At 37.8% G+C, this 17,017-nt stretch overlaps 1 protein-coding gene and 1 non-coding gene across 2 annotated transcripts; both read left to right on the forward strand.

Annotated features, from left to right (window-relative positions):
* Positions 1–10,509: 10,509 nt before the first annotated feature.
* Positions 10,510–11,789, forward strand: LOC122662671. Its single transcript, XM_043858371.1, has one exon. The coding sequence runs from the start codon at positions 10,515–10,517 to the stop codon at positions 11,748–11,750; it is 1,236 nt and encodes a 411-aa protein (XP_043714306.1). The 5' UTR covers positions 10,510–10,514; the 3' UTR covers positions 11,751–11,789.
* A 5,032-nt stretch (positions 11,790–16,821) lies between these two features.
* TRNAE-UUC lies at positions 16,822–16,893 on the forward strand. The gene has a single exon. It is a non-coding gene; the product is annotated as a tRNA-Glu (tRNA).
* Positions 16,894–17,017: the final 124 nt, after the last annotated feature.

Consider the following 17,017-nt stretch of genomic DNA (forward strand, 5'->3'; position numbering starts at 1 on the left):
TACACATACCCCCCTGAGGTTTAACGAAAGGATATTTTCAACCCTCAGGTTTGGAAAATTCTACATACCCCCCTGACATTTGCAAATATTAACAGATAGGTCCATTCCGTCAGTTCATGACTAACACTGTTAAAAAATAGATTTGAACTGACGGAATTGCCCTTACACAAATTAAAAAAAAAAAAAAAAAAAACACCTGCAACTCATCTTTCCCAAACGATTTTGGGAAAGATGAGTTGTAGGTTTCAAAACCCTTTCAACCTTTATTGAAATTAGGGAAAATTTTCAAATCCACTCCACCTGCAACTCTTCTTCCTAAGAGGAATCTCATCAGGAATGAAGTGAAGACATGAAAAAAGAAAGAATTTAACAACTTCAAGATTGTCATGCTTGACACAAAAATCAAAACAGGTAGAAATAGGCCAATGTCAAATTAAGAAATAGAAGAACCTTTCCAGAAATTAGAGATTAAGAAATAGAAGAACCTTTCTTCTTCTTCCTCGATGAAAGACCAGGCGGTAGCTCCAAACCTCGAAGAGAAGAACTCCATGCTATGAGGTTCACTCGAGCAGAAATTCTGGACTCAAGTAGTAAAACCCATCTCTATTGGAACCAGCCAACAAACTCGAGGTTCAAGCAACCTAAAAATCAAGGGTTAATTTGACAGAAGCAAGACTGCGAAAGATAAAGAAGAAACGGTCGCCATTAGCTATAAGGTTTTCTAAGCAAGGATTTGAGAAGGTCAATCGAAGCGGAGATTTAATTTGGAAAATCCAAAGCAAAGATTGCATTTTTCGTCCCTTTTCCTTTCAATTTGTGGGAGAAAGAGAACAGAAGAGACCCGACATCAATGAATCACTCATTATATCTACACTTCACCGTATTTAGTTCACCTTAATTCGATCTGTCCACCATAACAAGCATCAAAAATTTTGAACTTAAAATAAAATAAAATATTTTAAATCAAAGGTCAATCAATCGAGATAATTGAAAATCCAAAGCAAGATTGCATTTTCGTCCCTTTTCCTTTCAATTTGTGGGAGAAAGAGAACAGAAGAGAGCCCAAAACCAAGGAAGACTTATCCCTTTTATGAAATTCGAGATTCCTGCAAATATTGGAAAACCACTTAGCTAGTAAAAATTTACAATGTCGATCTCCGTGATGCTGCCCTTTTCGCCGGTTAAAAGATCTCGGCTTTACGTTCTTGGCTCAAATCTCTCGCTTCCGAATGGAATGGGACTTATGGCCTGTATCGAAGTATACAAACAAACCGTTAAGGACCCACTTTTTGTGAAGGGAAAATATCTTCTCCCACGGGATCTGACCCTCTGGAATGGAGAATGACATTTTTTATTTTTGGTGAAGAGGGATGGAGAAAGATATTTCAGACAATGATCTTGAATCCAGGATAGAACGACTGCTTAAATAGTAGGTGGCGATGGTGGAGCAGCACTTCGATTAGGTTTTAGAAGAAGAAGGAGAAGAGGTAATGAAGGGGTGAAGAGATTCAATTCATTTATTTAGTTTTGGAAGCTCCCAATTTTAATGGTTTTTTCCTTGAATCAGTGCATCAACACAGCAAAACCTGCAAATCATCTTCCCCAAAATCGATTGGGGAAGATGAGTTGCAGGTGTTTTTTTTTTTTTTTTTAAATTTTTGTGTAAGGCAATTCCTTCAGTTCAAGTCTATTTTTTAACAATGTTAGTCATGAACTGACGGAATGGACCTATCTGTTACCGTTTGCAAACCTCAGGGGGGTACGCAGAATTTTCCAAACCTGGGGGTTGAAAATATCATTTCATTAAACCTCAGGGGGGTATGTGTAAATTACCCTTAATTAATTTTTTATTCAACATTTCATCCTCATCATTCTTCTTGGAACAAATCATGGTTCTAAGTATCGGTATCGTATCGCCCAATATGGGCCCGATACGTACCAATTTTACTAGTCATTGATATCGATACCGTATCGGTAGCACTGTACAGATAAGGGGTAGAATGGTCAGAAAACTCATTTTTTTTAAAGGAGATTCAAGGGTACATTTTACCCGACACAACCAATCCATGCCGTTATCGATACTTGTTCCGATACCGTGCACTAAAACCATGGAACAGATCGACTCTCTTCAAAAATAATAAAAAATAAATCAAATAAAAATAGGAAGAGAGAGAAAAAGTGGGGTGCTTTGAAGAGAGTCGATTTGTTCCATTGTTTTAGTGCATGGTATTGGAACGGGTATCGGTAACCTGCAAAACCAATACGATGCCAATATGGTATCGACCTGGATTGACTATATCAGACAAAATTACCCCTAAATCTCTTTTAAAAAATGAATTTTTTAACCATTTTACCCCTTGTCTGTACCGTGCTATCGATACGGTATCGACATGGTATTGATATTGGTGACTAGCAAAACTAGTACATATCGATACGATATCGATACTTAGAACCATGATCTGTTCGAATTTCAAAGAACGATGAGGATGAAATGTTGAATAAAAAATTAATTAGATAGAAAAATTGAAAAAAAAAAAAAAACCAAATGGAGTAAAAAATAGGAGAGAGAAGAAGTGGGTGGGTGCTTTTATTTTTTACTATTTTAATGACAAAAAAAGTAAAAAGTAAAAGATGAATGGAAAGCTACATAGATTAGCAGGTTACTAGGTGAAAAGGAAGGGCAATCTGGGTAATAAAAGACATGAGGGTAGAAAGAGATGTAAAATGTTAAAAGAAGGGTAGTATTGGGTAAGAAGTTTAAGATAGGATACTTTTAATAAATACAGGCTAAGTGTAGAGTAGTGATAATAATTACCCGTTTTTGTTTTATCAGAATCCTTCTCACTTCCTAGGCACTTGTACGTATTAGGCTAAAACCGACTTTTTGGTGCATACGTGGATTGGATTGACTGGCTGCGAGAGCATAATGCCTTAAATGCTCAAACCATGAATTTGGAAATGTAAGGGTCGAGTGTCAATCAGTTGGTTCGGTTCAATTTGGTTTGATTTCTTATCGATTTATGTTATTAGTTTGTAATAAGGATGTTATCAAGTTCGACTTAGTTCGGTTTTGGATTCACATGTATACATAAGAAATTAATGGAAAAATTTTTTTTTTTTTTGGGGGGGAGGGGGTGGTTAGGTTTCTTATTGGGTTAATATTGGTTTGGTGTCGGTTATTTATTGAGTTCGGTCCTATTTTTGGTTTTGGTTGGAGCATTCAGAAGAACCCTACCATTAGTTTTTAATGAGAGCTTCGACAACAAATTCATTTGAAAGCACCATACCTTCTTTGCTAAGCATTCCAGCAAGAACTTGAAAACTGGTCAATTTGAACAAAAACACTTTTCTCTTCCGTTATTGCAAAATCAAAGAATTTTGCAACCAACAATTTCTTGTTGCTCGCATCTTCAATCGAATATTTCTTATCCAAAGTAGTCCAAATCAAGTGTGCATACTCGAGAGGCGCATACACATTATATATAGTTCATTAGATGAATTGAGGATGCTATTCTTGCACTGGTAAATTGGGTTTTAGTCATGCATCCCTGTAGGCATTCACTTCCGAATCAATACTTTCTTCAGGTAGTGTAGTGTACTAGTGTTCAAGGCAAATGAAACCTCAAGTTGATCGAAAGCAAATAAAATCCACTATTTCCAAATGGGCAGGGAAGACATCTATTTATAGACGAAAGAAGCCCCTTGAAAGCACCTCTATGAAAAGAAGCAACTTCTAGAAAATAGATCCAACTTCTAGAAATTATGGCCGCCATCGATATTAGATGTGACCGGCCGACGTTGGTCAAAGCATACCCAATACCGGTCAGAGAGTAAGGCATGTCAATTTCGTCTCTAAGACACAGCGACTATGCAGTGTGTTCTGTTCGATGCTTAACTACCATTCGTCGACATCGGGTAGAACCCAAACGGCACTAATATGGGATCTATCGACATTAGTAAGGACTTATATGACATTGGTCAAAGAGAAATCTAGATTCAAATCATGCTCGGTGTAAAAAATAATATTTTATATATCAAAGCTTTGCCCTTGCCTCACCTCGCCACAACATGACACGACTCGGCCTGGCTCGACACATGTGCATGCGTGTGTCAAAAATACCTCGGACCAATCCCAGATATGACGGAGGAGAGATTCTTCTCTTCAAGGAACCTTACACTTAGATTCTCATTCGTACTTATCAATCACTTGACATTCTCATCCACTTCCATTGTACGACTAGAATTTCCACACAAAAGTGTCTATCAAAAGCAATTGTAAAAGCCAAAACAACAAGTAGGAGGGAAAGCACACAAAACCAAAATTTCAAAAACACAAAAGGCATTTTGAAACTTTATTTAATAAGACATTTTCTAGCAGAGACAGAGAAAGAGGGGAAATAAGAGAGCCTGACTAGGACGGGGGAGAACTGGAGTTGCAGATTGTAGGGGGTTCTGACTACAGGTGCAACAGGGCCAGGTTTGGCCGATTTTAAAAACCTGAGCCCAACTTAGGGTCCCTAGGGCTTAGCCCAAGCCTAGCCCTAGGTCCGATTGATTTTTCAGCCTAGGCTAGGCCCTACCAAGCTCAGGGCGGGCTAGGCTTGGCCCTATTTTTAATTAGACCATTTTGCTAGTTCAATAATAATCTGTTTTTTGAATAGAGTATGGAGAATTGAACTCATGACCTCTTAATTGTGAAGTGTTGGTTCTTGGAAACTAAGCTATTTCCTTGTGTTAATAACCAACTTTGAGTTTATCCACCATTTTTCCCTATTATTTATAGTTTGTCAATCCCTTCGTCTCTTCTTAATAAATATTCAATGTAGGACTAAAAATGGATGCATTCTCCTAACCCTTTCTCTTCTCTTGGAGTGAAAAAGAAGGTTTTTTTTTAATCTCACATTGAAAACTTAAGAGAAGGAATAGAGAATATGATGCCAGAAAATAAAATTAGACATCCCAACTTCCCAAGCCACTACATTATTTTTTTATTTATATATAAATTTAAAAAAATGTGTAAATTTATATATTGGGCTAGACCAGGCTAGGCTCAACCCAACTACCCAAGGCCTCAGCTTAAGTCCAGCCCAGCCCTATTTCGAGCTAAAGAATCTCAATCCTAGACCACCCTATGGTAAGGGTATCGAACGTGACAATTTTGGCAATTGGGATGATTCCTAAGTACACAAATAAATTTCCAAGCATACAAATAATTGAATTTATATTTCTAAACATTAAATAATCAAACATCAATTCTTAAGTATATACGCACTCAATTAAGCCCAAAATTGACACTTCCAAATCATTTCTGCTGCGCCTGCCTGAGAGAGAGAGAGAGAGAGAGTTCCTTGTTTGTAGCTTGATCTCTACGTCTTCTAATCTTCCTCAGTTCAAAGTTCGAGCCTCAAAATGATAATGTGATATGTAAGTATGAAATACTAATTCAGATTGCGTTGTGAACTTGAAGTGTTGAAGATAACTTATGTAGTTAGCAAAATTACTGATAATCTTTTTTTTTTTGGTAATTAGAATATAACTCTTATATAAGTTATAACTATTAAGTATTAACTTTGATATAAAAAAAAAAAAAACAAAAAAAAAAAAAACTATTAAATATAAACAAGTCCCAAATAAGTAATTTGGGCATGTTAAACAGGTCCTAGAGGTTCCGATCCGTGAATTCTGAATCAGTGTAATCTGTCATCCATTGAGACACTCACGTCCATCTAAATAAATTCGTTTTCTACAAAAAAAGGATAAAAAAAAAAAGTTAAACAGGTCCTAGAGGTTCCTGTTCTAGCCAGTTCCTTATTGGCCTTTCGGTTACCGTCTCGTCCCATTTAATAATTGGTCCCAAAGCCAACTCTCAGTACCATCCATTTAGTAATGGGACACATCGGTTCTAGGTTTTAGTCGAACAATTCTAGAACAATTCCCAGTTCCAGACCCAAATTGACACACTTACCCTGCAAGCTGCAAAACCCAGCCCAAGCCCTACACAGGTCTTGGGCTCGGACTCACTGGCCAAACTTGCACCCCCTAATTGTGACTCACATGGAACTAGGGAGCATTACTTTTTAGATTTTTTTAATAGTTTTTACTAGTAAAACTCTCGAGACATATGCTGATTCCAAAAAGTGGTCTAAAATGGGAATAATTCCGATCCATGCGATTCGACTCGAAATTTGAATTGGTCTGAGGCCGATTCAGATTGAGTCCCCGATTCGATTACTATAACCGTGTATAAGCATAAATGCTAGGGATATGTGATAGAGACCAAGTCTTTACAGGAATCAACGAATCAGTCTATTCTTAACAAAACAGGCAACACGAGCCCAACAGCAGAGAGGCCCAAAATGGCCCATTGATACACCCAGACCTACAATGGACCCATGTAGTCAGTGCTCACATATTAAGCCCATTGGTACTACCAACTGCAGCCTTAATTTTAGAGATGTAATCGGGTACCCGAAAATCCGAATTTGATTCGCAACCGTATTCATTTAGGGGTATTCGAAGAAAAAAAATTATCCGATCCGAATGGATATTCATCTAATGATATAGAGGGTTTTTGAAGATTCAACAGGTTCTAAAGAATGAGGAAATGAGAATTATGAGACTAAAACATGTATTGAGAGTGAATCGTATTCATTGAGGGGAGGAAGGTCTGGGTTACACAAGTCAAAGATGTAAACGGTTAGTCAAAAATCCAAATTTCATTCACATCTATATCCGTTTAGGAATATCTGTATCCGAGCAGGGAATATCTGGATCCGATCACATCCGATCCGTCTGTTTGCTCCCAACTTAATTTCAAAAAGTTCTAAATATTTTCAAAATATAGTATAATTTATTCTCTTTAATCATGCTTTAAAGTTGAAATCTTCTGAGGGTGAGATGCCCAAGACTCAAAATATTGAAGTTGAGAAGACAAGATGACAAAATATGTTAAATAGATAGTAAATCCCGAGTCATGGGTGAAAAACTAAGGCTATGTTTGATATGATTTATTGAAATGCATTATCGACCTAGAATGCAATCCAAAAAAACATACCAAACGCAGCATAAGACATGAATCATCGAGAGGGTGCATATCAATACAAAGAGCGTAAAATGACTTGATTTTGGATTTAAGATTTGACATGTAAGGCTCCGTTTGTTTTAGTGTAAAATTTTTCGCGGTAAATTTTACTTCATAAATGTAAAAGTTTACATGTTGAAATTTTTTCTGATGTTTGTTTTTATCAAAAAACAAACATTGGAACGCTTTTCAACATATAAAATTTTACATCTAAAATTTTTTGAAGTGAAAATCTTCAAATAAAAATTTTCATGTAAAATTATATGCTGAGACAAACGGAACCGTAGTAAATCCAAACCACCATGTCTTCATATCCAGTATTAAAAATTATCATTCATGATACTACATGGTAGTGACTACCTTTAGTCAATAGAACTTTCTTTTGTTGAAATCATGTAATGGACATTTTTATGGTGCCATCCACTTGGTCAAAACTTGGTGTATGAAAAGAAAAAATGTGTTTGTTTTTTTTTTGGTAGAAAAAAAAAAAACTTGGTCAAAACTGATACACTCAAGGTTTACAAAAACTTGAAATTGGATATGGGATCGATCTCGTCGTTTTGAAATCGATCTGGCTCCAATCAGATGTGGCTTAACTCGATCGGACTCAATAAGTGAAGAATTAGTGTTAATCAAGATTAATGTTTGTTTAATTTTTAAAAACCTCTATGTATTTTAGGGGAGAAGGTTCTTTGAGGAAGTTGTATAGAGGATAGGAGGAACACATCAATGTGGTGCAACGAAATAGTTACTTACATAGGAGGGTAGCGAGATCATTTTATGTAATCAGAAGGAGAAATAGTAAGAGAAGGTGTCAATGTAACCTCCCCTTGCTCCATCTTTTAGTTTTAGTTTGTTGTTTGAAGCTCAAAATCATCATGCCTTAAAACTTTTAATCTAGGGGCTACTTTATGAGAGGCACATCCCTAATCATACACCTCCAAGCCTCAAAGAGAATAAAGTTTAAAAAGCAAAAAGGGAAATAATAAACGTTTGCTGCAATTACATCTACCCCTCTTATAAGTCTTATCTCTCTATCCATGTGTTGTAACCTTAGAAAAATTACTTGAATACCCAAATATGGCTTTATCTATCATATTACACATCAAATCTTTCATTTAATCATATCGGTATATCTTGTTGTTACCAAAGGAGTGAAAAAGTTTTAATTTTCTTTTGCTTGTCTAGTGTCTTATTCCCAAAAGTTTTTTAGGATAGAGATAAAAAAATATTTTCAAAATATTTTAAAAATGATTTATCATTATTTCATCATTAAAAAATATGCCCTTTGTTTTTTTTTTTGTGATAAAAAGTATGGTTGTCTTGCATATTTTTCAATTATACATGTAAAATAAAAATATTTACTCTCATAGAAAAAAATGTGTTACAATTTTTTTTGGTAAACAAAAAGTGTCTTACTAATAGGACAAAAAAATAAGTTTACAACTTATTTTTCATCAACCTCAATTACAACAAGATTTACCTTAATCGAATTTTCTAAAACAAAAACATCAATGTCTCACTTGTACACTCTTATTTGTATATCATGTATTTTTTCAGTTGACCATTGTAGTACAAATATCCAAATGAGTTGTTAATTGCTCCAATTCTCTATTCATTCAATTTGTTATGGTCACCAAAAAAAAAATTTGTTATGGTCATATGATCATACACTCATACATTATACCTGTGCACACACGGTTAACAACATTTATACTTGTGCTCACACGATTAACGCCGCCTTTGGACATTTTTATAATTATGATTAGAAGTAAAAATATAAAAAAAAGGTTTTGCTTGGTGTAACCAAGGTTGATTACCTCAAACCTATCACCATGATGATGTTGTCCATATATACAAACTTGGTATTATTTTGGTTTAATATAGAGTTAGGAATTTCTGGTAGTGAAAAGTTCAATTTCATAATGTTCTTTTAGTTCATATGCGACACACTCGTCTTTTTACATACTACGATAATAACTCATTGTCACCATGCATAGTTACACGATGATCGGAAAAAAAAATGTGCACATTGGAGGGTCTCTTGTACAGTGAATACTATTTAGAATTTTTCAATATTATACGTCTTTGTTTTAGATAATTTAATTAAAATGAGAGTAAATAATTAATTGGGAGGGGGATTGTTGCTAGAAATTTTATCCTCTCCTGTTACAGCACAGTACTGTAATGCATCGTGCGTTGGCTGCAGAGGCCATGTGCACCATGTGGGGCCCACTGTGCCACATGGCCTCTATAGCGCTGCATGATGCGCTACTACTCCGTGCTATAATAGGAGAGGATAACGATTCTTGTTGCTAAGTTGTGTGGCCTTACACCAATGCGGAGGCTAATGATAGAATGTGCATAGGCATCCAACAAGGTTGAGCTTTTTCATTTTACGAGTCCCAAACGCCACACAACCTGACAGCCTACATTTTCCCTAATTCCAATTGCATGATCTATTGTGTTGTGGACTAACAAATATGGAGAAATGTTCTCCATGGGAGAGTGAAATGACCGTCCATGAAAGGTGGTAATGACCATTTTGTTGATACCACCGCGTGCTCTTATTGGCGCTTCCATAGCCTCCACAGAGAACTCTTATCCAAATAAATTATATTTTAAATTACCAATCAATTATATTTTTCCATATAATTAAATGAAATTTTAGATAATAACAGAATTTTTGGTTAAGGTGATAATTCTCTTTTTATTTTATTTTATTTATTTTTGGGTAAATCATTTTCTTTTTACCTTTGAAGGCACATTGACAACGACAGAAGCTTTGAAAAGAAACAAAAACTATGGAGGAACTTATTTCTCGTGGGTCCGTTAATAAAGCAATGTCTCTCCATCACTCCTCTCCAATACCCCCAACCCTAAACTCCCAACCCCAAACAGCTCACCTTTCCCTTCTTAATCCAACTGAATTCCATTGGCTCACTCAATACATCATCCTCTCACGCTCTCCATTCCAAACAAACAACAGCCGAGAAGAAAGAAGATTCTTTTCTTCTTCTTCTTCCCCTCCTATCTCAGTCCCGTTAAAAAGGAAGAAACAAACCCTGGCTGCTTAGGAAAACCCTTCTTCAATCTGGGCGGTTTGGTCGGAAATAATGGAAGTTCAGAGGTTTAGGCAGTTGATGCTCCTTTGGTCAAGAATCCGAAGTACCCGAGTGGCCCTCGTGGGTGGAAACCACACCGCTTCCAGGTTTTGCACTCGCTAACTTCTCTTCCCTCTCCTCTCGCCTGAATCATCTCTGTTCCCTAGTTTCTTTCTTTCTCTGATATCATCATCATCGTCTGTAAAATCAAAAAGCCCATTTCCCAGCAAAACCTGCGACACTCTTTGTTCTTCCCTTCCTCGCCTGCATTCTGAAGAATTCAGATCGAATTCTCGACACTTTAAAGCAGAAATTTTGAAGAAGAAGAGATGGGGTTGGTTCCAAGATTTCGACCCTCCATGACCCAGTGTAGGATCAAGCACCTGCGCAGAGGTGGGATCACTGTGACTCCTCACGATCAGCTCATAATTAAGCTACCCGATTCAAGGGTTCTTAAGGTTATCGCCCGATCGGTGCTTCTGGCTTTGGCCATTATCACTTCTCCCTGGCTTGGATCAATGGTCATTCGGGATTCTTCCTTAATTTACAGTTCTGTAACCTCTGAGGCTCGCATTCATGGTGAATCATTGTTGCCTGTGCTCCTTCACGACTTAACCAGCGAGGGTCTCTTCAAATCGGGAGACAAAGCCCTCTTTGTGCTCCGACAAGGCGATGGCGACGAGGTTACAACTCACGGTGCCCAGATCTTGAAAGCCCATGTCATGGATCTCGTCTCTGAATCCGATGCCGAGCGACAGAACTCGATCCTAGATGGCACATTTGATTTCGTCTTCGCTTCTGATGTCATTGCCGGCGAGTTCATCGATCGAATCCTCAAGACTGGCGGAATCGTTGCCATTCAATTGAGCAACAATCCCTCGAACGCCTTCTACAAACCATCGAATTACAAAATCGTGTATCTTAGGCAGTTCGAATCCACGGTGTTGGCGTTGAAGAAGACCGGACCTGCTGAGACAAATTCACAGACGAAGAGGCGTCTCTGCGCATTGTCATCGGAAGCCAAGAGGGCAGCATTGAATGGCCTGGAGGATGTCCTGCTTGAACCGCCACGAGCTTCTTCAGTGAAACAGAACAACAAGTACTTGAAGAGGACCAAATACCTCCCTGACTTAATGGGTGATTCTTTAGAACAGTACCCTCGTCGCCTATTCATCGATGTTGGCTTACCAGACAAGAACATCAATGGCAGCACGATGTGGTTCGCACGGAACTACCCAACAAGGAATCGAGATTTTGAAATGTACAAGATAGAGACTCTAAACGAAGAGGTTTTGGATGAGGGAGTTCCACAGATGAGCATGTCTGACTGGTTGAAGAAGAATGTAAGGGAAGAGGAGTATGTAGTTATGAAGGCAGAAGCAGAAATAGTAGAGGAAGTGGTGAAGAGCAGAGCAATCTGTTTAGTGGATGAGCTGTTTCTAGAATGCGAACACCAGAGCTTGGGAGGAAGGAAGAACAAAAGCAAGAGGGCTTATTGGGAATGCTTGGCTCTCTATGGAAGGTTGAGGGATGAAGGAGTTGCAGTCCATCAATGGTGGGGTTGACGAAGATTTTGACTTTGTTAGAGAAAGCAAAAGAGAAAGAGAAGAAAATCGAAAGCCTTCTTTCTGTTTTCTTTTCTGTGTGTGTGTTTGTGTGGGTAATTGCAGATATGCAGCCTACACGGTCTGTGTTTTTCTTCCAAATAACATGTTTTCTCCCTCTTGTTTTCACTTTGTATTCCCTTTAATTTCTCTTTCGTTCAGTGTTGTCAAATCTGATTCTGTCTGTCCTTAGTGAAATTGTTGGTCAGATGTTACTTGTTTCTCATGTAACTGTGTTTTAGTTTTTATCAAAAAAAAAAAAACTGTGTTTTAGTTGTCTCAAACTCTCAATACTATGGGGGCACTGTTCAATTTTATGTTCTCATTTCTTACTTCTCACTTGTTAATGGCATAAAATTACCCCCAATTTTTTTATTTTTAATTTTCATAAAATTCTATGTATGAAATTATGACATGGGTCTTCTTCCATCCAAAGAAAAATATATGGGTTTTTGTTTTTTTATTGGAATTTGGATTTAATTGTGGGGCCTTATGGCACTAATAAAATAATAAACTTGATTTTTGTCTTGACTCTTCTTCAGCTTCTCTTCTCTTCTATTAGTTAATTTGATTCAGTGTTAAATTTAATAATTAATTAAATCAAATTTTAGTCAACCTAAGGTTTCAGCTTGAAAACATTTTTTAAGCCCAATTGTGGTCCCATTGAATCAACAGGAAGATCAAAATCTGTAAAACTGTGCCTCTAAATTGATAATCACCAATTCCTTTGGTTGTAGATAATTGCCTGTTTCTTTGTTAGTGCTTATGATAGTGTTATCAATCTTATGATTTCTTATGCTTTTAAGCTTTCCAAAAAACCTAACTGAAAGATTACTTGTACAAAAAACTCTTTTATAAGACATTTTTATTCTTCTTATTTTGCACTAAAGCAAACTTTCATCTCCTTCTCTCTTGGCTTTTTAAAGTGTTATTATTATTATCTCATTGACATTTTCACTCTTTTCTTTCACTTCACCTTCAAATGTACCTCAAGGTCTCTATTATGATAATTTTTAATGTTATAATATCCCTCTTTTATATATTTCATTCTAACATTGACATGGTCATTCTCAATCCAAATAATGTGGATTGACCAATTTTATAGCACATTTTTTTTTTATCTATATATTAATGTAGACTAAGTATATGCTAGAATAATTTCATGTTTCAATCAATCCACTAATTTGGTGAGAAATTTTAGAGAATGTGTATCATATGATTGAGGGGGACTCGGTTCCTGTCCAGTACCCCGCTCGGGCTGCACGTGTAGCGCCAGACACATTGAGGTGTGAAAAGACCACCTCACCCCTGCTCGAGCAGCGGTCTTTTCATGCCTCATTGTGTTAGACGCTGCACATACATCCCAGGGAGGGTGCTGGACAAGATCCTTTTGGGATTGAGGGTGTCCATGACTTTGACGGCGTTATAAACTTTAAATGACAAACTTCAAAAATGTCAAAAAACTAAAGGAGAACGACAGGTGATAGTTTACTTTATTGGGGGAATTAGAAAAGAAGTATTCATAGGGGAGTTTGGGTACTATAGGTTATGTTTAGGGATTGCCAATTTTTTTTTCAAATCTTAAAGAATGTACCCTTTTGTGTTCTACAACATACCCCCCAATTGTAGGAGAAGTCATCACACCTAATTTGCTTGTCCCTTCCTTTAAGGCATCAAGATTGGGGAGTTCGCAAAGGAGAAGTAAGTACTTTTCTAAAGAGAAATTCTACTTTCATCACAAGGGTTTTTTACACAACTCCTATAAGCACTTGTGGATTATTTACTTGTTAATTTTTTATGATCAAGTTTTTCTCAAGCCACAATGAACGAGGAATCATTAATAGGGATCGTAAGGACCTTCATCTATTCTAGGTGAAGAAAATTTGTTTCCAATTTTTCATTTCTGAGTAGTGGGGAAAGGTTCTCTGAGCCACCACTGCAGATGTACACAAATACCCTTTATCTGTCTCTCTCTCTCCTCATAATACCACTTGCTCATAGCACTCTTTTATACCACTTGGTCATAGAACCCTCTCCCTTGGGTAATTTACATTTGGAAAAGAGAATGTTACCTGATCGTGTGCAACATGCAACCCCTCCATCCAGACACAGTATCGTGTGAAATGATCATGATGCCATAGGATTTTTCGTCTTTCCATGATAGTACGACAGTCATTTCGTGCGATCCTATGTCTGACCGCAACATGACCAGGTAGAGTTCTTTCTCCCTTTATATTTTGAATCCATTTGTCTAAATAACACATTCATACGTGTCAAATGAAATTGTAACCTGATTTTTAGTGACCCTAGTCTGATATGGCCAGCCTAATAAGAACAAGGGGTGTAAATGAAATTTGCTGTATCATTTAAATATTAAAATCCCACCAGGTACAAGGTCAAAACAGTAAATTGGATACCTATTCTTACACGTGGAGACCTTTTTAAAGAAGTCCTTTTCTTAAGTGTTGTCTTCTACCCTCGTTCCACTGGAATGGAAACTTAGGATTTTCTCTATCAAAAAAACTTAAGATTTTAAGAGAAGAAGCTTGAAGCCTGGGGAGTGGGGACCACTGCATGTGAAGCCGAATGGGAGTAAAAATAATAAAATCCTCCGTGACTCTGTCCCCGGTCCCACTCACGGGCAGAGAGATCCAAATAAACAATTGTGAATTTCAACCAGATCTAGATTTTTGACTATCCCACTTACAGTTACACGGATCAGGACCGTCTTTAGGGAGCCCAGCGCCCAAGGCGTGTCCAGGGCATCCAGGGGTTGAGCTGTATCACACACATATTGACGCCTGCTTTGAATGTGTGCAGCACAATCCAATAGTTGACAACATTCTGGACCTGCTAGGCTCCTCAGAAACAAGCTAAATTTCATTTATACCCTTTCTTTCTCTCTCTCTCTTTCTCTCTCTGTTGCGCAACTTATTCACACTAAATCAAGAACCGGAGGGTGGATATGTTGCGTTGGACATCCTAGCCATTCCCTTATCGCTATTTCCTTCTCTGGATCGCTTCATTTGGTTTCCAACAGCCAATAGAAAATTTTCAATTGCATCGGCGTACCACCTAGCTCTAGATGGCGACTTGAACCCTTCAAACACGCTATGGCTCCACTTATGGCATATTCCTACGGCACCAAAGGTTAAAATTTTTCTTTGGAAGCTTTTGCTGGGTCGGCTTCTTACTGCTGACCTTCTTAACAGCTGGGGTTTTAATGTACCTCAAACATGCATGGTTTGCTCAAGGGAAACTTTTGATCCCAATCATCTGTTCATCAGATGCCAAAGAGTCCATATTAGGGCTGCAACAGGGTCGGATTGGGTCAGGCTTTATTAAACCCTAGTTCAATTCTGAGTTCCCTTAACTAGGCCCAAGCCTGATCCGATTCTAACTCAAGGCTTGAAAAATCCAATCCTAACCCGCCCTCAGGGTCGGGTCGGGCTGTCTCTGATTGGCCCTGATCATGATGAGGGGGAAGGAAATGCATGGACTAGAATGGGCCAAGGTGAAAATTATCAATTTTACATAAAATAACAGTATAATAAAATGTATTATATCACTTATCTTCATATATAATATATTATATTATAAAATGTGGGTGGCATTTAAAGTTTATAATATATATATGGGATGATGTTCTCTGTGCTGCTGCGCAGCCTGTGCTCAGACGGATGGGCCTGCCATTCAGGGGGGTAAGGTGGTCATTTTACCCACCCCATGTGTTTGGGCGCAACCTGCGCCCCTAGCACAGAAAACTTTCTCCTTGTATATATTATATCAATATATATTTTACAATATAACTTAAAATAGGGTTAGGCAGGGCCGGGCCAGGCTTAGCCCGAAACCTCAACCCTAACCCGACCCGATCTTGACTCAGAGCCAAAAGTTTCCAACCTTGACCCGCCCTCAAGGTCAAATATCACAGCCCAGGCCCTATTCGAGCTCAGGGTGGGCCGGGACGGGTTCAAGCGGATAGGACCAAACTTGCACCCCTAGACAAAACATCAATGTGAGAGACATCAATACATCAAGTGACATTAGAGTCTATATGAGTCAAGCTATTGCCAGCACTTTGAGGTCTGAAAGTTAGAAATGCATAGCTACTCTTTCATGTATGCTTTGGCATCTGTGGACCTCCTATATGAGTTTTACTCATGGGGAAGGACCTCAATCACACAACCTACCGTGCGTGCTCTATCTTTGGCCGATGAATTTAAGGCTGGAAGGAGATCGTCCAATCCTACATTATCCAGGCAAAGTTCTTAGTCTCCTCCTCCTCCTCCTAATGTCATGAAGATTAATGTTGATGGTGCATGCCATCTCTACGAGTCGTGTCGTACATGGTTTTAGTGCACGGTATCAGAATGGGTATCGATGATCCGTAAAATCGATACGATATCGATACAATATCGGTCTGGATCGGTTGTATCGAACAAAAATATTCCTGAATTTCCCTAAAAAATGAGTTTTTTGACCATTTTACCCCATATCCGTACCGTACTATCGATACAATATCGATGACTAGCAAAACTGATACGTATCACCCGATATGAACGATACGATACCGATACTTAAAACCATGGTATAGTACCACGTGGACAACTAATTTGACCACCCTAATCATTGGATTGACCATATGTTAATTTTTATGGTTAACCATTTATTGAACTTTCATTTCCAATCACCTTACCATTTCTAAAAATATTGATGTTTTGGTAAACTATCATTCGTCCAATTAGGTACATGCGTATGATCTCTTTTATTATGAATAGAAGATGTGAAAAAACCATGGTCTATAGAGAGACTTATCACCTGTGTTTTAGTTGGATGATCACGTGATCGAAATGTTGAAGACCAAAACAAAAAAAAAAGGTTGAAGACTATAGAGCATAGTTGAAGCTCATAATGCTGTTCTTTTTTTGTTATTCTAAAACAGAAATTTAGAACTTTATTAACAACCAATCCCTTTGGGTTTTTAAAAGAGTTGGATTAAATAATTGACTAAAGCTATGTAATCATCCAATCCGTTGTCGTCCAGCGGTTAGGATATCTGGCTTTCACCCAGGAGACCCGGGTTCGATTCCCGGCAACGGAACTTTTTTTCATATCTCCCCTTTTCGATAATCCTTAGGTTTTGCTGGATTTACATTATAGTTGCAGCTCCTGCCATTGCCAAACAGGCAAACAACATGCCTCAGAGGCTCAGACCCTGCCCAGTT

The sequence above is a fragment of the Telopea speciosissima genome, chromosome 5, assembly GCF_018873765.1.
Source record: "Telopea speciosissima isolate NSW1024214 ecotype Mountain lineage chromosome 5, Tspe_v1, whole genome shotgun sequence".
NCBI lineage: Eukaryota > Viridiplantae > Streptophyta > Magnoliopsida > Proteales > Proteaceae > Telopea > Telopea speciosissima.

What these genes read in the sequence shown, in the direction of transcription:
- LOC122662671 (XM_043858371.1), top strand. Translation starts at nt 10,515, where the DNA reads ATGGGGTTGGTTCCAAGATTTCGACCCTCCATGACCCAGTGTAGGATC.